At 34.8% G+C, this 23,518-nt stretch overlaps 2 protein-coding genes and 1 long non-coding RNA gene across 6 annotated transcripts in view; 2 read left to right on the forward strand and 1 right to left on the reverse strand.

Annotated features, from left to right (window-relative positions):
- The window catches only part of LOC105203576, a 340,742-nt gene extending 324,820 nt beyond the window's left edge, over positions 1–15,922 (forward strand). For 3 of the 4 annotated variants that reach the window (XM_039447253.1, XM_039447254.1, XM_039447255.1), the window contains one exon: positions 1,102–15,922. In XM_039447253.1, coding sequence (XP_039303187.1) covers positions 1,102–1,393 — 292 coding nt within the window. In that variant the 3' untranslated portion in view covers positions 1,394–15,922. The remainder of the gene's footprint in view (positions 1–1,101) is intronic. The other variant, XM_039447256.1, reaches the window with a different exon arrangement.
- A 4,034-nt stretch (positions 15,923–19,956) lies between these two features.
- LOC105203575 (40S ribosomal protein S3) lies at positions 19,957–21,961 on the reverse strand. The gene is made up of 4 exons (XM_011172385.3): positions 21,805–21,961; positions 21,105–21,427; positions 20,833–21,020; positions 19,957–20,180 (listed from the first exon to the last, which is right to left on the reverse strand). Exons 1-4 carry the CDS (start codon positions 21,952–21,954, stop codon positions 19,996–19,998), a joined length of 846 nt encoding a protein of 281 aa, XP_011170687.2. The 5' UTR covers positions 21,955–21,961; the 3' UTR covers positions 19,957–19,995.
- Positions 21,962–22,006: 45 nt separating this feature from the next.
- LOC120357121 lies at positions 22,007–23,044 on the forward strand. Its single transcript, XR_005574332.1, has 2 exons — positions 22,007–22,462; positions 22,609–23,044. It is a non-coding gene; the product is annotated as an uncharacterized LOC120357121 (long non-coding RNA).
- Positions 23,045–23,518: the final 474 nt, after the last annotated feature.

The raw sequence follows: 23,518 nt of genomic DNA on the forward strand, positions 1-23,518 counted from the left end.
ATATAAGCGGCAAGTATTGGCCCATTTCACATAGATATCCTTGCTTGTAGAGGAACCGAGTGCTTTTTCGCATATGGTCTAAAGACGAATAGCGAAACGCGATATACCAGCTAGTTTCAGAATTCCATACATATGTCACATTTATATACTTTCGTCAACTGGCTCATAACTATAAAAAATAGAAATTAATTTAAGCAAGTCAATGCAACAGCAAAATACATGTTTTGAAGATAAAAAAATATATTACTTTGAATTTGTGTACACGAGAACAGGAATGCAATTAAACAGCTGCATTTCTGAATACTTGGAAAAATAGAATCAACCCTGTTTATTATACATATAATAAAACTGATTTTTCCATTTTATGATAAAATACATATTAACACATTCTTGGAAACTGCACAGACGCCATTCACGATATACATCACGATTTACTAAAAAACTTAATATTTTAATGAATAAATATGACAACAATATTTAATGTACGATATTGTAATTTTATTTGATATTTACAGCTGAGTTCAATTAAAATATAACATTTTTAATCTGTTTTTTGCCATTGGTAATTTTTATTATTTGATTCTTTTAAAATATGCCTGGCGCACATTCTTATATTCTACCATTATTTTAATTTGCTGCCTCTGTTTTCCCAATTGTATTTCTCTATGTTTCACTTTCCAATAAAAATATATGTATAAATTGGCTATATATGGTATGTTATATATAATTAAATTCAAATGCATAACGCAAGCATGATTTGTTAGACTGCTGTTGCTATGTCGATATTTCCGACTTCTTACATTATGTGTTAAATATATGTGAACTTACTAAACTATACACTATGAGTGTTTAAATTAAGATATAATCCAACGTTTGCGGAACGAAACGTTTCTCTAAATGTGTACAAACTTAAAGTTCATTCATTTCTACATCTGCATTACTCCCTATAAAATATTAATACTAATTTCCACAAACTTACAACCGCGAGCGTATTCACGCGTGTAAATCTCGCAATGCTAGATTCTGTCTAGTGTTTCACCCAATCTAACTTCCCGATGAGCGATAACTTGCTTGACGTCCCAATTACATTTTTTTTTTCAGAGTTTTCAACAAAGTGAAAAGCAGAAGTGCGCACATGAAATCCCACAGGCCAATCCCCTTGCCCGATTCAACGGGTCAGGAATCTAAGCGATCCTCTCAACAAGGGTCGAAAACGCAACAGCTGCAGCAACCAATGCCGTCGCAACAAAGTCAACAGCAACAGCAGCAACAACAGCCGGACAATACCACGCCGCAAGCTCAAGACCATCAACAACAACTGCCCGCGAGTATAAGTGACAACAGCGCCAAAAACACAGCACATTTATGCCATAATCCGACGAGGCCCCCATAGGACAGGATTCAAGTAATTAAACTTAAGCTACCTTAACGAAGGCTGTAATGGTACTGTAGGAAAGTATGGTCGCGCGTGTGGTACAGACCAGGCTCTAAACACGATCGCGATCGTCGCACAATCGAATAATAATGTTGCGGGAATATCTTTTTACGATACCTTTGCTCACAATGAGGCAGGTTGTGTGAGTAAACTTCCAAGATAGATAGTTTCGAAAATGCGAATATCTCCCCTATACATGCGAAACGAAAAGAGCGTGACTGGTAGGTTTATCCAGTCGAATGAGCTAATTAAATTTATGAGACTCATACGGAATATGTATCGTAATCGGTTGTTCAGGAAAAAAGAAAAAGACAACATTTATCGTTAATGGAAACTAAGCACGAAGAGTTGTAGAACTCGTAGGATTTAATGGCGCAGCGGTAGAAGGTATTCAACTATGCAATCATAATTCGAGCTCTGTTCAACATGGAGACAGGGTACCGAGCGTATAAATCTTCCTCAGCGTGGAAGATGAGATGCCGGCATCACAGTGTAAGAAAAAAAATGGTTAATATCATTGAAAGATGAAGCGAGGGTACAAGACTTTGCGTTTAGTTGAAGACAAAGGGTAAACGCGATCGTTTAACATGGCCTAGAAAAAATCAAATACAACTCGATAAGTAAACATGCGAAAACGTACTTTCGCCATAATGAGTGCTGAATCAACAAAAATGAAAGAAATTGACGTGCACCTACAATAAGCGCTCTAACGATTAAACGCGATTTCAGTGTACCTATTTATTACGCACGTGAAATGTTCCCAGATTGTGCCACAAGACATTACTGTTACCTGTTACCCTTCCGCAATTTTCTAAAAAAATGTTTTTAAGTTGTTTTCTCTTCCAATTATAACCGGGATCAGTTTGCGTGGAGCCTTATTCAGGATTTCGAAAAAAAATTTTAACTTGTTCTAATTTTATAATCGCTTGAACAATCATGGGATATTATTATTATTTTATTTCGATAAAAATTATGCAATTATGCAAAAATGATTCAACATTAATAACATTTAACTTTAATAAACAGCGATAAAATAATGAGATAAACCACAATTCGTAAACGGATCCCGGATTGTAATGTACAACTTGTTGCACGTTCGCTCTAGTTACATTTAGTTTAAATATCATTAGCATATCTAAAAATTTGATGAAAATAAGTGGGTCTTATATCAAGCGTATGTAGATTTGTTGAAACTCCTTAATTTCTTTACCTCTGTTACTTAGTAGATTAATAGTATACAATTGAATAAAAATTTTAATATTTACGATATATGAATATAAATATATATAAATATAAATATGTATAAACACAAATCGATGTAATTGAAAGGAACTCGTTTTAGCTTAGGCAAATAATTCTCTAGGAAGAACGTTGTTCAAGTTTCACTTCAGAGGCGTTCCCTACGTGTCGCCGATACTGAATGTAAAATAACGATTATACATACGCCCATACATACATATTATACATACGCACACCCAATACACAGATACAGAGTACATTTATTAAATAATATTCGACTTCAATGATCATTAAAATAGCTATATGTACATAAGATGTGTACATGTTTGTACATATATGTCAGTGTCTGTATGTACAATTAAAATGAACTCTATGCAAAGTAAGTAGGCTAGGTTTTAGGTTGTTTTAGGAGGGATCTATATACATATATATGAAGAAAAATATATATACTTGACTTCATTTTCTACCTTACTAGAGGCTACGTGGCGAGGCTCTTGTAAAAACAATGACTGGTCGCATGTTTCCACACAATATGTATGAATTTTTATTTCCCGTTCAAAAGTTGTTATAATGATGTTCCTATATGTAAGGTGCCTTACGCAATCAAAAAAGTTTACTTTTCTCTGATATACCTCGATAACGCAATGACTAAAATTCCCCCGATTAACATTACTGTATTTTTTTTATCAAATCAACATAAAACTAAGAATAAATAAAAATAACAACTATAAATGTTATAAAGCATATATATATATCTTTTTTGTTTTTTGCGAAAATTATATTCTGATTTCATAATTTACGTCTTCCGATTTTCGGGCACGCTTAGCTATTTTAATTTCAAAGTGTTTATCGTTACTTGTGTTCACATGTATTTATATATACATATATATATCTATATATATATATAGGAACATCCCTTTCACACAATCATTCAGTGTATTTAGAACAAAAACAGCGTGCATTTTATTACGACAAATATAATAAATGTACTAAATTTTATAAAGATTAAAATATATTTATATATCAAGTTTCATTTATATTGAAACTCTAAATTGTTATTCAAGAGAATTGCCAATCGTAGATGCTCTGATTCTATCTTGAGAACATTGTTATTGTTAACATTCTTCTTCTTATTAACTTTTACCATTGAATGAATCGCGCGCGCACACACACAATGTACACTTTAACTTTTGAAACTTTTCTCAAGTAAATACAAGTGACTGAGGACACTTTTTAAAAAATCTGCCAAGTCTTCATAAAGATGGCTTTAAATCTTCCATTTATTTTAAAGTAAAAACTATGATTGTAAATGAAAGTCTAATTGTCGCAGATGGGAAATACTTTCTCTTAAGACATTAGATATTCAAAACTCTGTATTTTAGCGTTTATTTTATCTTTATGTGCGTGTCTCATTAATCTTCTCCCCGATTTACAAAAATGTAATGCAAACTAAACATCAAATATTCCGGCCACAATATCTGCATTATCTATTTATTTACAGACAAGATATTAATATGAGGGGGTATTAACGCGGGCACTAATTTAATATTCACATGATGTTCAAGATTTAGAATTCATTTGTAATTCTTACTAAATTTATTGGCCTATAATAATTATATACAATTAGAAAACAATTTTATTAAATATTTTCATGTCAATTAAAACATTTTTACATGCATGTTTTATTCTTTTAACTTATTCGTGATATTTATAAGATTATAAAATTATATTCGTAAATGTTTATGTGATAATTTTTAAGCCCATGGAAATACTCCTTTGTAACCAAACTAAATGATTCTGTAACGGCTGAGTAATGGCCTCCAGTATGAGAGAATAAAAGTGTAGTATTAGAGATCTATATACTATACTATAAGATTCTAGAGAATTTTGAATCTCTCTTAAAGTTAGTTCATTTAAGGAATAAAATTGTATGAATTCCGACCATAGGCTCGGTGCATAGGTCGAATACAACAAAATTAGCAGACATATCATTTAAGACAATACACTTGTTACACAGAAACTAAGTTTCTACTAATATAATTATTATTGTACGTAATCTAACTCTTAATCAGACTTAGAGCTTCAAGGAAAAGATCTTAGATAGTAATAAAACGAAGAGATAACATGTATTGGCTGACAAAATCCAGAAGATATTTAATAATTTAAACAACAATAGGTTTTTTTTACAGTCTTATTAAATTATTTCTTTGTGTTTTGCTAAAAATTTAAAGTAAATTCAAATCTACACGCCATAAATTTTATAGAATAAGAACTGGAATTAAGAATTTTTTTTTAAATTTGATATTCTTTTAATATCAAGACAAACTATATTCTGGATTTAGAACAGTAGCAATACAAGACATAGTACTGGAGGCTACTTACTCAGAATGTGGGAAAGGCATGAAACGAAGCAATGAAACAGTAACGAAGATATGCATGAATTGTACAAACGAGTCCCTCCACGTCACAGAAAAAAATGATATATCTATATGAAGAATATATATATAACAAAATGATAACTATGTGATGTATTTAAATGATATGTGGTATATGGTATTACATATTTGTACATAGGCGGACCCGTGCCATCAACTAGTGAGTTGTACCGATATTGTACTGCCATAAATCGAATAGCGATGACATCGAGTGAATGGATCTGAACTAATCATCGACAAATCTACGATATCATTTTCGTTTTTATGCTCTCGTACGTGTATGTGATTAGACGTTTAACTTGAAGTTACCAACTAACACTTAACTTAATGGCTGTGCAAATGGAGCATTTTGCACTCATCGACAATTATTAAACAAAGAGTTTTGTTGTTTCATATTTTACATTTTATTGTATGAGCAGTTAATTCATATCAAAAATTACCGTTCTGTTGTTATTATATTACTCCTGTTTAAGTTGATGTCATAACACGTCTAGATATGTGCTGACGTCACATGTTTAATTAGTTAAAAATATTTATTTACGTTTATTTTCGAAATCCCATAACAAGCTGACAAAAGACATTAATCGTGATTAATAATTTCGTGCTTGTTTCTATTATAGATGACTACCCTTTACTGTATTACTGTACTAATGTATTGATGATTAAAACGTTTACTGATTCCCGCATTCGCAGTTGTAAATCATATTACAAATTCACACACACATTAAATAATTGGAATTACTATTGGAGGGAAGAAAAAGCACATAATAATCGAGCAATATGTATAAAAAGTTAGACATCTTTTTTCGGCAACGAATACTTATAGACGTATCATCGTTTCCTAGCATATAGTTGCAGAATTGTTAGTGATGTTTTGATATGTTAAGTTATTTTCATTATTATCGATAATTTATTCATTATTTGGGTAATTACTACTGTATAGTAACTATTGTACTACTTATTCTCTTGTTTAAGTAAATTTTACGTAATATATTTCCTACAGAATGTTCAATGCACGCCATGGCTCGTACGTTGACAAAGCTCTTGATAATCGTTAAATAATTTAATACTGGTGGAGTTTAAGTTGTGGAATATATTGGTACAACTCGATGAAGAAAGTGTAGCGTGGTTATACACCTGAGGAATGTGCTCAAAATATTGTATTAAAGAGAAAAAAAGTCTACTAAATGATCATCAACGTTTATGCAAAATTACTCTTAATAAGTGAAAAAAAGTTATTACGGATTATTAATATTGTAATCTATCGTCCTCTTACCTATTACCTACTTTAATGTCTATCTCTATACACCAGCATGGTTCTTTATACTCTTCTATTTGATGTTATACTATTCTCTATTAACTTTTACTACAGAACGTATTGTTAATAGTGTTTTTAATGTACTAGAACATGGTCAGCTGTAGAGGAGCCACGCAAGTGTCACATCGAGATTTATACGAGAACAGACATTAACAGTTAAAAAGATAATGGGATGCGTTTACATCGTGAGGTAATGCGAGTTCTGATACAGTTATATATAATTATGTAAACTCACGACTTTATATTTTCCGTAGCACATAAATGTTACTCTCTAGCATCAACATAAATCCTCTAAAATGTATCTAAAACTCATTTCTATTATTATACTCATTATACAAGTATATAATTTAATTGTCAGATTATAGCTTAGTTCATATGCGAATTAAAGTACGGGACGAGTAAGATTCAACCAGAATAAAAAAAAAAAATGTGCACGTTCACGCAACACATTTCCCTTGCTCGTATAAATTATCGCAATAATTTTAATAGAGAATGGAAGAGAAGTGCTCGGTAGCAATATATTCAAACGGCGCGTTTGTACTATCGTTGTTTTCCCATCTCTCTCTGCTCAACTAGATATTACCTATAAATATTACCTATACACTTAGAATTCACGTTATCTTAGATACTTGAAACCTAATCACTTAATCAGATTCTTGTCTTGCTCAAAGAGACGCGGGCTCGGATGAAGCAACACACAATTATCTCTCGTATCCGGACTGTGTAATGAAATCGCTCAAAAGTTGGTGCCATAAGCAATATGGACAATATGTTATTAAATGTGTTATAGTTACGCGTGGACTAACTACAGCTGGCCGGCTAAGTTCTGCTTTAAAAAAGCTCGATAATGAAACGCTTTGTGGTTATCTTCCGCGAGTGATTGCGAGAGTTCTCAATATCATTCGCTTTTGGATGTTTTTTCGTAAAATCGCGTTTGTAAAATATTCCGAAATTGTTCGCGCACAATAAAATTATTCTTAATGTTACCTTTAATTTATACCTAATTTCTGCTATTAATTCTATTGCAATTTGCAAGATTTCATCTGGTCAGAGAAAGTGTTTAGAGAAATTTTCTACCACAGGTGCTCTCGCAATTGACTCTTGGCGGAAAACTGCGTTGCGTTGTTTACATAAATTAAGCACAGTTCAGTCAATTTCAAATGCGATGTGGTATCGAGTTGCCGACAAAAGCCTAATTTAATCTGGAGCCTATCAAAGTGATATCACTTAACGAAGCGAGAGAAAGAGAGAGAGAGAGAGAGAGAAAGACAGATTCGTTGACGAAGAGGAGAGGAAACCCCCAAAGGAGGCCTCCAGAACCCCCCTACGAAGAAGCAACTCCGCCACACATTAATCTTCGTCGATGAAGAAACGGCACAAACGACACGGCGAATTATCTGCGAATGCGAGGAATTCGAGAATTCTCTCTTGCGTAAGCCTGCGAACGAAGAGAAATTTTAATAAAATCGCACGGAGAATTTATGTAATGGTGTCTCTCCGCCAACAACTTTCATTGTCACGAGTTCAACGATTCTGTACAATCGATGACTTCTCCGGTCTACCGATTCATTAGTCTGATAGATTTACCGATTTGTAAATTCCTCTTACGTGAGCTCAAGCTTCGATAAATGTTAATTTCTTCGACGAGCGGCATAGCTTCAATGTATTTGAGACGTGAGAAATCGCTTTCGAGAGCGAGCGAATTTCCTGAAGGTACTACTCGAATATTTTGTAAGATGATTGCGCGACGTAGAATTTTCGATTCCTCTTTGTCCAGGTAGGAGCCGCGTTCGCGAGTAGTCTGGTGAGGCGTTGAAAGGAGGTGCGAGATATAAGCGAGAAACGGACTCGAGTTATTGAGATTAAGTCCGATTGTAGGAGTTGTGTAACTACAAATCGAACGGCTTAGCCAGGTCAACGAGCGTCTGCGCATCAGTATTACGTTGAAGCGATATACTTATATACATTAAACTAGTGATTACATTGCGCATACATATATACATACCATTTTATTTAATATATACATATATATTGAATATATGGAAAAGAGGCGATATTAACTATATTATACACATACATGCATATTAACTCAGATGGTAGCGTACGTGCATGTATGTATCGTTGCGTACATACATATACGTACGCTCAATATATATTTATATATATATACAAAACTGAGTATGTGTGATGTACAGAGAGTCAGAGGGGCCGAGCGGCCTGTACTTGCTGCGTTAAATGTCGATGTTGTTCGTTAACAAAAAAAAGAGAAAAAAATACGGAAACTCCACGGCTTCTTCTGAATCGTGAGTGGCGGGACTTCGGTACACAGATCAGCGGTAACTACGAAGTGAGAGAGAGAGAGAGAGAGAGAGAGAGAGAGAGAGAGAGAGAGAACATAACCGAATACACAGTCACATTGTAAAAAAAAACAAAAGAAAAAGAAACGAGAGAAGGGAAACGGCGGTTTAATAACTCTAGTTTTTCAGAGTACGCGCGAATGGGAAAAAACGAAATCGAGAAATTATCACGCGAAACGCATCGCAAGCACCACTGACCGATTTGCGCCACAATCGTTGTCGATGGACAACGTAATCAAAGAGAAAACGAGAAACGAGAATCAAAGGGAATACTAAAAATACGTTCCGCGCAGATCGACGATACATGTTAACACATATAGACGTATATAAGCTTTCGGCCGATCGGATCGTCACGGATCGGCCTGTCCAGCGATCCGTGTTAAAAAAAAAATAAGAAAAAACAGGACGCAAGAGGAAATACCGAAAATCCTGCCTCACGACAGCATGAGCATTAAGTGTACCATTAAACTCTACTACTACGATGGGATAGGAAAGCGAAAATGTTGCACGAGTTGGTCCGCATGTTTGCTGTGCGCGTATGTATGTGTGCGAAAACGAGAGAGAGAGAGAGAGAGAGAGAGAGAGAGAGAGAGAGAGAGAGAAAGAGACAGGGCGAGAAATTTTAATACTGAGATGTGTAATTGAATAATCTAACCGTCGTTTATAAATGAATATATATTAAGACAAATACTGAATATATATAAATATATATTATATATATTATTACTGCATTGCATAGATAGTATATATATTATATGTACGACGACACATACATATATATGACTATTTTCTTCTATGAATATTGCGTATGTGAGGTGAATGCTATTTTCATTGTACGTCGGAAGACGCACCGCGGATCCGTAACGAGACGCGTGATACAACATGATCCACGTGAGATCTTAGATCGAAACTTTTCCAAGCTTCTTTCTCGTAAGAGCAAATAATTTGTCTATGTAGTATAAACGAATGTTTAAGACTATTTTAATTAATATTTTAATAGGGAAGTGTAAAAGGCAGTCCTTCGTAGATTCTACTACGTAACGCTGTACTTCATTCAACTATAGCATACGTCCTCAAAAGATTTCATTGCCACCTCATACATCTTCCAAAAGTTTGGATCGATTTGGCGAATACGTTACACTGTCGCGAGATTATTGCTCTTCAATATCTTTAATATCTATGTTGTCCCCCGCGGCGCGTCTTGCGCCAGCTATCTCAACACCGAGCTATACCAAAAAGCAAATTAATAACAAAAAAAGACATGTATGATGTGTAAGCCAAGTGCCTTGTGTTCTGGTAACTAATCGTTGACTTTTAACTACGATATTAGGGGAAGTGAAAACGAGAGCGAGAAGGATGAAAAGGCGAGGGATGAAGGACCTGTCAATATCAGCTTACAAGTGTAAGCGTGTTTTTTCGGTGGGAGATGAGGGAGGGATTCCTTTATTTTTTAACCGAAAATGGAAAAAAGGAAATAACGACTGATACTAGACATCCCATCCGTTCGATTCCCGCGAAATACTCTGCGTTGCAAATTCAGCGAATCTATTGAAATTAAACAAACTATATTTGCAAGTATATATTTTACAATGTTATGTAAAAAATATATTGGTCGCATTATAATTTATTTAGTTCATGAAATTCAAATATTTAACATAATATAGTTGTTGCCACATTATTATCTCGTTTTTTTCTTCGAATCGCTAATTATTTAAAAAATAAATATAATTTATAATTCCATATTTATGGAAAAGCATCTATGCTTCTAGTAGATTTTTGTTATCAACCATCATCAAGCAGCTGATATTGTGCCAAAAGAAACTGACGATAGCCAACACGCGTACCTGTTCCGCAAAGTCCAACCTTCAATAAAATGTTCGATTCTGCCAATTAGTTTTTTCGCCCACTGCCTATGCCCGTCAGATACAATTCTTTGATCGTTAATAAAATTATCTCGATGAGTTTGCAATGCATCAATTAAAATTTAGTACTAACTAAAATTAAATTTCCACTTCCACAAAAAATCCAGGCAATAATTCTAGAAGAAACCGATGTCTATCCCACCTTGTTTTCATTACGAAATTGTAAGAAAGAATATTTGAATCCATACAATCTAGGAGGGGCACCTGCAATCTCATTTAGCTTTGATAATTTCCGTGATGCTAATAATGCAACACTGAATAATAATAATAATCAGCAGCAGATAACAACACATACGTTATTAATAAAATAATTGTGTAAGTGCAAATAAATATTACAAATTCTTACTAACAATTTGATGAAAATTTAATAAAACAAATATTGGAGAAAATATATTAATTCCTATATGGAGAATATATTATAATAATTTTGAAATATAAAATAATATCTTAGAGCGATAAGAATGGCCTTAAGATAAATCAATGTCGAAGACATGATCGCGCGGATATGTCCTTCCACTGAAAATTTAATCACGGAAATAATATAAGCGAGGTGAGAATATTTGGCGGTGTGTTACCGGGATATAATATGCGTGCGAATTCGACAGCGGGACAAGTAAGGACTACCCATTATCCTAACAACGGTTGTTAGTAGAGATACTCCTGCCGTAGCGCAGCCAAGGCCCTCGTACGGGGTCACTTTCATTCGAAGTGGGCACTGTTTGGTGTTGTGATAAGGGGCAAAGTGGTAGAGCAACAACAAAAAAAAAAAAAAAAAGAAAAAGACAAGTCGCGAGTGTTACGTGCGAATGGGATGAGACAGCCGAGCGAGATGATCGAGTGCATGTGCGTTTCTTTCCAGCGATTCTACACTTAACGTATATCTCTCAACTGTAAAACGCTAGCTATGTCTACAAGGAATTGATGTAAATAGTAGGTTTCGGTAGATAGCAAAAGTGTCGTGGCCGAGGGAGCTCTGCATCCATGACGCACGAGGAAACCGCCTCGCAATCATATTTATCGTTTGTTAACGAACTAATTCGCAAGTAGTCGCGTATAATAGCTGCGTCTTTAAGTTCCTCTAGTGACGTGCGATTATCATTGCAGACGCCGGTAGTTGCGAAATGTTTGCAAAAGAAACGATACAAGTTCCAAATTGCAAAAAAAAAAATTACGAGACAAAAAAGAATTTCTCCCAGTCTGAGATAGATCTCTGAAGTATTTTTACAAGAAATCGGGTTCCTGTCGGGAATAACGAGATAACGAGATAATAATCAATGCGTATGTAGAAACTTGTGCCAAAAGCTCGGTGCTAATATAGTCTCCTATAGATAAATTGCAAATTAATAATTGATCGGCGAGCACTGGTGAGATTCCCGATTAACGCCCTATGGCATTTCGCCTCATGGATGCATTGACGTGGATGGAAAAGACCCTAAGCAGACAATCCTCCGTTAGTTAGTCCTTTAAATGCGAGTTGTGCCACTGATCGCGGGTGTGAATGCTTACGGAAAGTATTAATTTATAAGATGCAGGTATAGAGAAGGCCCTGAACGTGTTAGATTCCGTCATAATGATGTTTTTTCGTCTAGATAGAGTATAATGTGAACCTTTGTCGCACGGGCGACAGTGGATACGAGCGTAGATGCATATCGTGCATTGTGCAATGCGACAATCGTGCGTCGACCCGCGAAATGAAAATTAATACAATCTTATAATCTCTCAGCAATAGTTCGAAGCGTAATCACACGCTTTAAATTTCTATACAATACGGCTACTCCTCCTATTCATGAGCATTGCGAGATATGTGAAATTATATTGTTTCATGTATATGGATTTGTCTTAATAGATCGGCGCTGGTATCCACGTCAGCTCGTTTGTGTTGCTCTTGTATTGTTAACGATTACCTTCTTCCTAAATGATCTCTTGTGCAATCGGTGCTGTAACAAAGATTCAGTTGTACGAGCGTTGATTGATATTCACGAAGATGCGCTTTATATGTATAACCTGAGCGATTATATCGAGAAACACACTGCTATGAGGCATTTTCGACGTTGTTCGACGAGGCGAGATGGCCAATCTATCGCAAAGGCCCTAACACAAAGCGGCGCCAGTACTTCCGAATAAACTTGTCGCTAATTAATTGCGAGCGCGAGTACAGCGAGTCTAATTTTATTGTATGTTAAATGTAACATCCCGTAATTATTGTTATCGTTATTATTGCGATGGCTTCCAGACATACGGCGACGTGTCTCAACGTACCGACCACTGTGACCAAAGCTGTGACGATGATTTTCACGGTATCAATGCCTGAATTTGCGTACTTGTATCCACTCCCCCCTTGTATCTCTCGCGAAGATCCGGCGACAAATAACGATGCGCTTAAGTAAACCAAAGCTAAAGTTACGATCAAGGGATACGCTTTCTCACGAGAACTCTCTCAATGTCGATATGCTCATTACTTTCTTACTACTACCGAACTATCGGACTTTTGTCAACAATCAAACTGCACTTTAATCACGCATCACGAACGAGTCGACATCGCTTCATGCTCTTGCATTTTTAAATATTACGGCCGGATTGATAAATCGTGAAGATCTACCTCCCTCGATCGTATACCGATAAGATCGTTCTCGCACGAGCGTACTCGACGAAAGCGAGGAAGACGCTCAACAATAATCACTGTGCCAAATTCATCAGGTAATCAAATCACTCAATCAAAAATCTCGAGAGGCAGCGAGAACCGGGTTAAAAATCGCATATGCAGCAAAAAAAATATTAAAAATGGCGAAAATCAAAATGCTACTCACAAATCGAGCGATCCGAGTGACAAGAAAGAGTTAATCTTGGTCTCCGCGATATGAAAAATTAAAAAAAAAAAAAAACAATTATCGCGGCGACTGTTCACCCCCGAATTTTTAAATCGCAGAATTTTTTACGCTTCTGCGTAGTAATCGCGCAATGAAGTATTTCAAACTCGAATTGGATGTGCGATGGGAGGAAGGAAGATGACTCGTTCGTACTTACTCGTTTCGCTTGCTCGACATCGTTCGTTTACCCGGCTCGTCGAGAGCCCATCGCGGATTTTCTCGCTCCTCAGCCACAGACCCTTTTTAAGATTTAAATACTTTTTAAGCGAGAAGAGAGGAGAGAGAGGCGCCTCGTGGCCCGCAGCGGCGAACGTGTAGTATGCAATAATAACATGTATAAAGAGCATGGATTTTATATGTGTCGTACTCGTACATGGGAAAAAAAAGCACCCTCACCTTCCCGATCCTTCTCACTTCTGATATTGATCGATTGAACGACTGTGTTGCGAGCTAATATCGTGCTTGCGACGTACAACTATCCTCGAGAGTTGCTCTTATCATTCATGGAAATTTATACTCGACAATCAAAAGGATGACGTTTGATCTCTTGACGACACGTTCAGAACAATCCTATTAAAAATGCAATGCTGCAATAACGCGTCGTTTTCACTCTAATCTGTGTGACGAATGTATCTTCATAAAATGTTGCTTATTAACGACATAATATGATACGACATAATGTTACTGTCTCTGTTACAAAATTCAATTAAATTGCATTCGGCGATAGACTCTCGAGGTAGTTTCACGAGGAGGAAGCGCGTCGAACTTTTTCCATCCGCGCGCTTCCGCGTATCCAAGTGCTGTTACGATAATCAACGGGTGTTGTACGCATTGAAATGCAAGAATCACGGAGGCTGAAGCTCCGAATAAAGGAACGGATCCATCTAGAGAATTAACGTCCCGCTCGCGTGTGTCCGCGACGGCGATGTCTCGCGAGGATTCTTCGTGTATCTTTAAGCAGTATTAAGAATCATCAGCAATGGTGAAAAGTCATGGTCCGCGGGTTCCCATGCTTAATTTAGCGCATTTAATACCAAACGTAGCTGCCCGGCTACAAGTTCTATTTCTGTACAGACTACGTGACGAGAAATGGATACGTGCCATTAATCATGACTGAAGAGCAAGGCGATCGCGAAACTCGACGTGATTGAGTTATTTTGAAAATCAATCAGCATTGCGTTAAAACGTCAATAACGTCGAAGGGACTGCGAGCTGATTTTACCGAAAGAACGATTAATTTTAATCTGTGTTAATCTCTGTTTAATGTGCTCTGTGTCGCTTTTCAGAAATAAAAAGAGGTGTTATCAATCTATGATTAAAACTAACTATACTTACTTGGCGGTAAAGACAGCCATAAAGTACCCCTTGCGCTCGAGATCTGCGGACGAGACCCGAATCCATAAAGAGATTCAATTTAATTGCATCCGCTCGATGGGCTGGACGGGACTTTACTTAAAGACCTACGCCAATTCCCCCTTGACTCTCTGGTCATTCTTCCGCACTAGATATACATAATATAAATGTGTATATATTTATTATTGTCAAAGGTGTCCGCGCATATTTTTATGTATGTTAAGAATGAAGTCTGGCAATCTGTACAGGTCAATCGGTGTATCGCTATCGATGTCCTTTTGTATATAAAACCGTAAAAGAGTACGACCTTGTCTTTGTCTGTCAACTATAAGCGCGTACGTCCAGCCCTACAGCAGAAAGAGAGAAGAGCTTTCTAAATATTGCTTAATTCTCGTATCATTTGCTTTCCTCCTCACGCGTCTCTTTTCACGCACGTCGTCCTTCGAAGTGAGAAAAGTGATACAGATGGAGAACACCGAAAAGGGGTTTAAAATCGCTAAAATCATTGAAATCGTTATACGAGAGCGGGAGAAAGAGTAACGAAACGGACATGAAGGAAACGGAGGGGAGCGAAATACGGAACGTCTGACATATCAAAATAATTCTTCTTAACAACCACATAGCAATACCTCTCCGCTCAATAATAGAAACATTTAAAAAAAGAGAGAAAGAGAGAGAGAGAGAGAAAATGTTATACTCTTCCGAAGCATTTTAATCGACAGCGAGAAGAGGCTTTTAGAAATTTCATATCTCCAGTTAAAAGCTATAGACGAATTTAGATACGCTTAGCCCGATGCTTACGGTTGGAAGAAAAGTCGTTTGTCGATCGAATCCTTCGGAGATATTTAAACATTCGCTTTATCGCGATATAGTTATGCAAAAATTACTAACAATTTTGCAACTTCGATCGAGAACCAAATGTCCGAGAAGTTTGGTTTTTCACTTGACAATGATGGAGATATAGCCATCTTTTGAGAATGTAATCATATATACAAGACACGATTTTTTTCAGAGTCGCCAATTACAAAAATGATAATCAAAGCGAGAATCAAAAGTAAGGAAATCTATACATTCCTTATTAATTTTACAAAATTTTAGACATTGAGGCTAAAAACTTATATTACCTGCATTATATTATCTGTTAACGTATCTTTTACTGCGAAGATGTATCATCGCAGAAAGATTTAAGACTTCTCAGGTAGAGACATTCAAATGTCTCTGCCTGAATTTTATCAAACGATAGACATTATAATGCACATGCGTAACGATAATCATCTGCGAGGTAAATACAAAAGCGACTCTGAATTCAGTCGTAACTTCAGTCACTGAATAGAAGACATCACGAAAGCTAATGAAGGTCTGAGGACATACAGCCGCAGATATTCTAGAATTTCCGAGCATTTCTCGATTCTTATATGCGGTCATTCGTGATACCTTCTGCAATGGCATTAAAAACTTAAGGAAAGAGAGAGAGGAAGGAGAAACCATCTGTTTTGACATAACAATCAAAATGTGAAAACTGCAAAAAGTTCGCTGAATCAAAATGGAAATGATGAGACTCGCGATACATAGTGAAGATGATTTATAGCAAGCGATAATAAGATAGCGAGAGTTTCAGATAACTCGAGTCTACTTCATTTCAATTTGTTTTATTAGCTGTACGCATTATTTTATCAAATAATACAATTACTCTCATGCCTAATAATTACATCTTTTCTAGAGCAAGTCTCTTTAATTTTAATTCAATTCGTGTCATTGTATAAAGATTGCATCAAAATCCACGAAAATCTCTCTTTCTCTCTTTTCAGATATCTGTATCATTGCGTAGACCCGCGTATATGCGAGTATAGGTTTTCAAAAGTCACGTGTTAAAAGGGCGCAAACACCGCGATACGTAAAAAAAGATAATTAAGAGGAAAGGTCAATCGAAGGCAGACGCTACGAGCGGCACGGCGAAAATGCCTGCCGGGACACAGGACGACGAGACGTGTTCGCTAGATGCAAGAATACGTACTACAGTACAAGATAGACAAAAAAGAAAAACGTTTGTAAAAATATTGACTAGGTACCGATGAGAATTTCCCTATAAATTAGCAGTACGGCAGAGAGACAATGTAAATGTATGAAAGATCTGTCCCCTTTCCGTCTCCTTCCCAATTCCTCGTCCATTCCCTCGAGCCTCCGCGCCATCCTTTCCTCCCTCTGTACGACGAGTGTAAAAAATATCATGTAATTAACACACTGATAAATATATATAAATATATATACATATATTTATTATATATATATATAAATATTATATATATATAAATATATATGTACACGCGTATATGCACATGGGCGCGTATACGCGTACGAGCACGATACGCATGCACGCTCGTCGTATACGCGCGCTATGGCAAGATGATTGATTGTGAGTCATTTAAATAATTGTTATATGTATTTTCTATATATTATGATAAACTAATACACAATAATATATACATATATAAATATATAAACATATTTATATATATGTATATATATTGAGATGATATTACGGTACTATTAACTATTAAGTGTAGCTAAATTAGAGACTAAGCGGGGGATACTGTCCGCGCGGTCGCGCGCGATGAAAAGTTGGAGTCTCGCTCTCCGCGGAGCCCAACGCTTTTTACAACACACTCTCCGCACATACTAAGAAAGAAAAAAAAGAGAGGCAAGAGGATGGAAAGAAAGAAGGCGTTCGAGGCACGAAGGAAGCGGGACACTCGAGACGGCGGCCCCCGCGATCATCTCCGACGACGAAGCCTCCCTTTATCTCGGAATGACCGAATGACCGAAAAGCACGAGACCGAAAATCGGAGGAAATAAAGGGAATAAGATCGCGATGAGGGTGTTCAAGCTCGTCTCGGGTGTTCGCACGAAAGATCGATACTCGGGAAAAAAAGAACAAAAACAAGAGATACACACACACAAACACATGCTGAGTGACGAAACCACACGCGAAATTTGCGACAAAAAAAATAATGTATTTTCTCACTCCCACTGCGCGAGGTGTATGTTCATCGCTACGTCTTATTTGGAACGAAAAAACCTAAATATTATATTATTATATAAAATTACTGTATAATTGTAACGAAAATTGTTTTTCAAACGATATGGTATTTTTATTGTAGATATTATTATATAACAAATAAAATCATGATTCATTGTACTCGATTGTATGATTATTTCATATTGCCACCCAACTGACTTTTATTACTTTTCTTCAGGTTTAAATAAATTAATATATTCTTTTAATTTAATTAAAATAAAGTTAATAGTTTATAAAATTTAATTTAATTCTTTAAGGTACTTGATTTTTCCTTAAAATTAAGGGACTAAACTGTCCAAGTTTATTGAGAAAAAAAAAGAGTTTGGTAACAGCTATCAAATGTTAAGTGAAATAATGCCAATAAAACATTTCATTAATATGACCAAAAATAATTTTACTTTTCTGAATATTTAACAAGTATTATCAAAAATAATATTTACAAAATACTTAGAAAAGTAAAATTATTTTTTATTACATTATAACCAAATATTTTATTATTTAATTTTATTTCACCCAACATTTGGCAGTTATTGCCAAATTTTTTTTTAAACGATCATTCTCTCAGGACATTTGCATATCATTGAAATAAAAAATAATTTTCTGACTCACCGATCCGTTGCGCAACGAGCGGAGTTATTCAGCCAGCGAAGTTGCAATGATACTGTAACACACAAACATAAGATTTAAAAATTAAAACAGCGCTGAAAATAATCAATATTTCAAAAGTTAATTTTTATACGCACGTCAAACTTTCAAAATTCAACTTTCAATTAGATATTTAATAATACAATCTTATCTGAAAAATACCTTACGAAATTCAATTTACATTCAGAGAAAAATTCCTTCGAGACAAAATGAATGTTTGAAAAAAATGTATGCATCGCTGTACAGTTAAAGAAAAGTTTTTTTGATTTGAAAAAATTTATTGGTTCTTCCTTTTAATAAAAGAAATAGTTTAATTATGCAAAGCAAATATTTTGTAAATAAAAAAAATATATTTTTAAAAATCAGAACAACTAAATTATCTCTTACTTTCTACCAATACATTCTTGGAATTAAACAATTAATTGCTTAAATTAAAGAAATAATTTATTTACTTTAATAAAGTTTAATTCTTGGAATCAAATAAATTTTTATTTTCCTTAAAAGAAAAGGGCAAGTGCCAAACTCGCCGAACTCGCAATCCAAGTTTGGCACTGCCAAACTGGCAGAACTCGGAATCCGAGTTTGGGAATGCCAAATCCGCCAAACTCCGAAACCGAATTTGGCACTGCTAAACTCGCCAAACTCGGAATCAGAGATTGGCACTGCCACGATTGAAATGCACTTCGTGGCAGTGTGTAGCCGAAGGTTGTAGTGACGGAGGTGTGATCCTGTTCCAAAACAAGAACAGCATCCTACTGATGATCCAAAAACGCTCATGCCAAGCCATGAAGACATGGCCAACGAGCCGATAGAAGCGAAAGCAGAACCCAACAAAGGGATACCTCTTGGAGGCGACCTACAGGGATCAGTAGCACAGCAATCCAGTGACGGGGACGAGAACGTTGCGGTAATGGAGCCACAAACAGATCAAACGAAGGAACCCACAACGTCCAACTAAAATTTAAGTCCCTGCCGGAAGTTCCTAGTAAATTCAAATAAAAAAAAACGTATTCGTTTTTAGTAGGCTGAATATGTGCTTTTGAAATCGTAATTCCTTATAAGTCTAGTAAACGTTCAGATCTGCAAATGCAGATACGAACAGATACAAAATATATCCGCATTAATATATATATATATATATATATATATATATATATATATATATATATATATATAATATTTATATATATATATATATATATATATATAATAATAATAATGTAAGTAAAAAATAATTAATATATTAAATTGTTTTAGGACAAATCCTTTTAAATAAAAAAGTTTGGTATTTACAAGTAAAACACATGGGTTTCGTATTTTCCTTCTAAATGTATTTCAAATGATTGTGTTACACGGCAAGAGGAATAGGTTGAGGTAGATCTTTAGATGGTTTCACCTCGGACATCGGAACAGATGGAGGTATCTCTTCCTTCGGCTCTACAATAGATACATAATCTGGAAGAGGTTTCTTCGGGCCGCTCTTGCCATTGGGATCCCAAGGAAGCATGATTTTAACTTTGATTCCCAATACCCCTAAAATATACATTACAAAATATAAAATATATAAATTGTACAATATAAATTGTACAATATAAATTGTACATTTTATAAAATATAAACTTTTGATTATGTATTATAAACTGATTACATGTGTTCTCATACAAAGAGTTTTTTTTCTACTTTATAATTTACAAGATAGAACATTTAGAATAAAAACAAACTATATGAAAACATGTAAAAAAAATCTCATTAAATGTTATTTTAAACTGTCAAAACTGTAATAACAAAAACTATGTTAAATTTAAATTAACATTTGGAAAAAATCCACTCATATAATTAAAAAGGTAAAACTTTGGATGAGTTGCCTCATCCTCAATGACCTTGATCTTTACATATGTTATAGAGGCATAATTACTAAACATTTTCTTATAAATTAATCGGCGGTCTCGCATTTTCTGAAATAATTAAGAAAAATTGTATTTTCTTTCTCTAAGTATATCTCGAAAACTGTACGAGATCGCCGATTAATTTATAAGAAAAAGTTGTTCAGTATCCATGCCTCTATATAACATGTAAAAGTCAAGATCATCGAAAGTGAGGCTGCTCATCCAAAGTTTTACCAGATAAAAATTCAAGTACAGTAGTACTCCAGAGTTAAAAAAATATTGTCACAATGCAGTTGTACCTTGACGAAGAAGCACATGCCGGGTGGCAGTGTTAACATATTCGTTAGTCGGTTCACCCGAGTGTATCATGAGACCATCGACAAATTTCATCGATTTGGCTCTTTGGCCTCGCAGTTTACCACTGACAACTACTTCGCAACCTTTAGCACCTGATTCCATGATAAAACGCAGGACACCATAACATGCCCTGAATTAAAAGTGAAACGTTTAATAGAAACAATAGAAAATACAATAATTACAACAGTATGCACAAAATAAAGCTATGATTTACCTCCGTACAGCGAGACCTCCAATTAGTTTGTACCGAAGGGATTCTGCCTGCGCAATAGCACACAAGCCACGAGTGGCAACCTTCTCAGCGTACAGCTCGACATTCTGGGGCTCTTTGAAATTGAAACGTTTCTGCACTACGGAGGTAAGCTCTCTGATCCTGCGTCCCTTCTCACCGAGCACGCTTTGCGTGTGAGTAGCCAGTAAGATGATTTCTGTCCGGTTTGGAGTAACGCGGACTTCCACGCCCGAATAGCCATCCTCGGCAAGCTCACGAGTCAAAAACTCGTTCAACTCGGCTCTAAAGACACCATCTCCCACAAACTGAAAATAAAAGAAAAAAATAGTAATGGTGACTCTGATCTCCCATCTTCATCACATTTTAACCTCAAAATTTGTTTATTAAAATCAATCAAATCGTGCAACGATAAATATTAAATACAAAATAAAAGAATGTTGCGATGAATATTAAAATGCACTGACATCAAATTCGTAAAATTCTATTCATAAACAAGACATGTGAGATTGTGAGATCCACGTGTAAATAAAAATGGCGCTAAAAACATTAACGTCATCTACGATTACAGTATTCACCTAAATTTCGACAAGATATTATTCCGAAAGCTTCCGGCATCATACTATATTCGACAACAAATATAGTTTTACATTATATTTATTACAAATTCATAAAAATTACTAACCTTCCTCTTCTTTGATATTGAACGGTTCTCCATGTTCGAGGTTCGATTGCGGAAAGAATTGCAAAGACTTGGAAAGAATGGATAAAAACCACAGTATATACAGTAGCGCAACTCTCCCAATTTCAGCGTGTACAAAATTGAACTGCACATGCGCGAGCTAAGTAGGTAACCAATCACATAACAGATTTTCTGTCGCATTTTCTCTTACTGTTTTTCTATATCTCTTTCTGTCACACATTTAAATGCCATGTAGAATTCGGTTAGAATTGGCGGGAGCAGACGTTTAGCTGTACATCAGCTGTATAGAATCGAAGTGAAAAGCTGTGTCAAAAAAAATAGATAGTGAGAAGTGTTCAGTGCTCAGTGGTGTTCAGTGACTGAGTGGAAATTAATATTAACTGTCGAGGAGAATCTTTGTTCAGAGAATAGTTGATCTGTATAAATTTTAATTATAAGATTTATACAGATTTTCTATTCTCTTCTAGAAGCACCTTTGATCTTAGCTTTGTTGCAGGTGCAGCTTCTTGGAAGATACAGATAATAAAATATAAGGAAAGAGGATGTCAGCTTCTAAATCAAGTTTATGGTGTGTCGTAAAGGAGTGTAACAATACTACGGAAAAAAGACACTTCTTTTTATTTCCAAAGGAATATGATAGGTACTGTTTTGTTTTATAATTTTTTTTTAAACATATGCAATTCAGTATTATATTTATTTTATATTATATCTATCATCTATGTATCTATATATATATATATTTTGTTTTTAATTTTTTATATTAATAATTTTCTGTAAAATTCATAGATGGTTGCAATGGATACGTGCATGTGGAAGGTATGTTCTGTTTCTGTTTATGTTCCTGTTTCTTGTGCCAAGAATTATAATAGCTGCATTAATAAATAGAAAACTACAAGAAGAAGAAGAATTGTATAAATACTACTATTATATATAAAAAGTTTGAAATTGTGTATAACTTTCAAAATATAAATTTTTATTAGAAGTTAATTCATTTATAATTACATAATGTTAATATTAGGTTAATAAGAATTTTAATATAATGTTTGTTTTATAAATATTATTAGTCTTATTTTAATTGTTTCTATTATTCCCCGTATGATCTAAACATTTATAGAAAGATTTTACGTATCACTCTTAAATACACTTCGTATCAAATTTTTATAATCAGTTAAAAATCTATAAATTATGTATATGATTACAAAGTAAAGTTATTTAAGCCAAATGTGTATAAACAAACTTATTTTTACCTTTCTAATTTGTCCCATGTAAATTTCACCTTTCACTGTAAGAATGTGCTCTCTGATTTAAAGCTCTAAGACTCAACTTATGTAATTAAAAATATTACAAGTATTAGAACAACTTAAATTTCTTTATTTTATCATTATAAACTAGATCTAAATGTTTAATCATCAGAAAAATTCATTGTAATAAAGATAAAGCAATAACAGTTATGATTTAGATTCAGTTTTGCGAAAGCGAATTACCTCTAAGACTCAACTTGTGTACTTAAAAATATTACAAGCAATATAACAACTTAAATTTCTTTATGTTATCATTATAAACTAAGTCTAAATGTTTAATCACCAGAAATATTTATGAAAATAAAGATAAAGCAAAAACAGTTATGATTTAGATTAAAAGTTTAGAATCACCAAGATGTTTCGCTTTCATAAAACTGAATCAAAATCATTACTGT

This window comes from Solenopsis invicta, chromosome 3 (genome assembly GCF_016802725.1).
Source record: "Solenopsis invicta isolate M01_SB chromosome 3, UNIL_Sinv_3.0, whole genome shotgun sequence".
Classification (NCBI taxonomy): domain Eukaryota; kingdom Metazoa; phylum Arthropoda; class Insecta; order Hymenoptera; family Formicidae; genus Solenopsis; species Solenopsis invicta.

What these genes read in the sequence shown, in the direction of transcription:
- LOC105203575 (XM_011172385.3), bottom strand. Translation starts at nt 21,954, where the DNA reads ATGTGCAGTTCAATTTTGTACACGCTGAAATTGGGAGAGTTGCGCTAC. An exon ending in CAATATCAAAGAAGAGGAAG is followed by an intron (nt 21,428 to 21,804) that starts GTTAGTAATTTT and finishes TTTTATTTTCAG; the next exon opens with TTTGTGGGAGATGGTGTCTT. An exon ending in GGAGGTCTCGCTGTACGGAG is followed by an intron (nt 21,021 to 21,104) that starts GTAAATCATAGC and finishes CTTTTAATTCAG; the next exon opens with GGCATGTTATGGTGTCCTGC.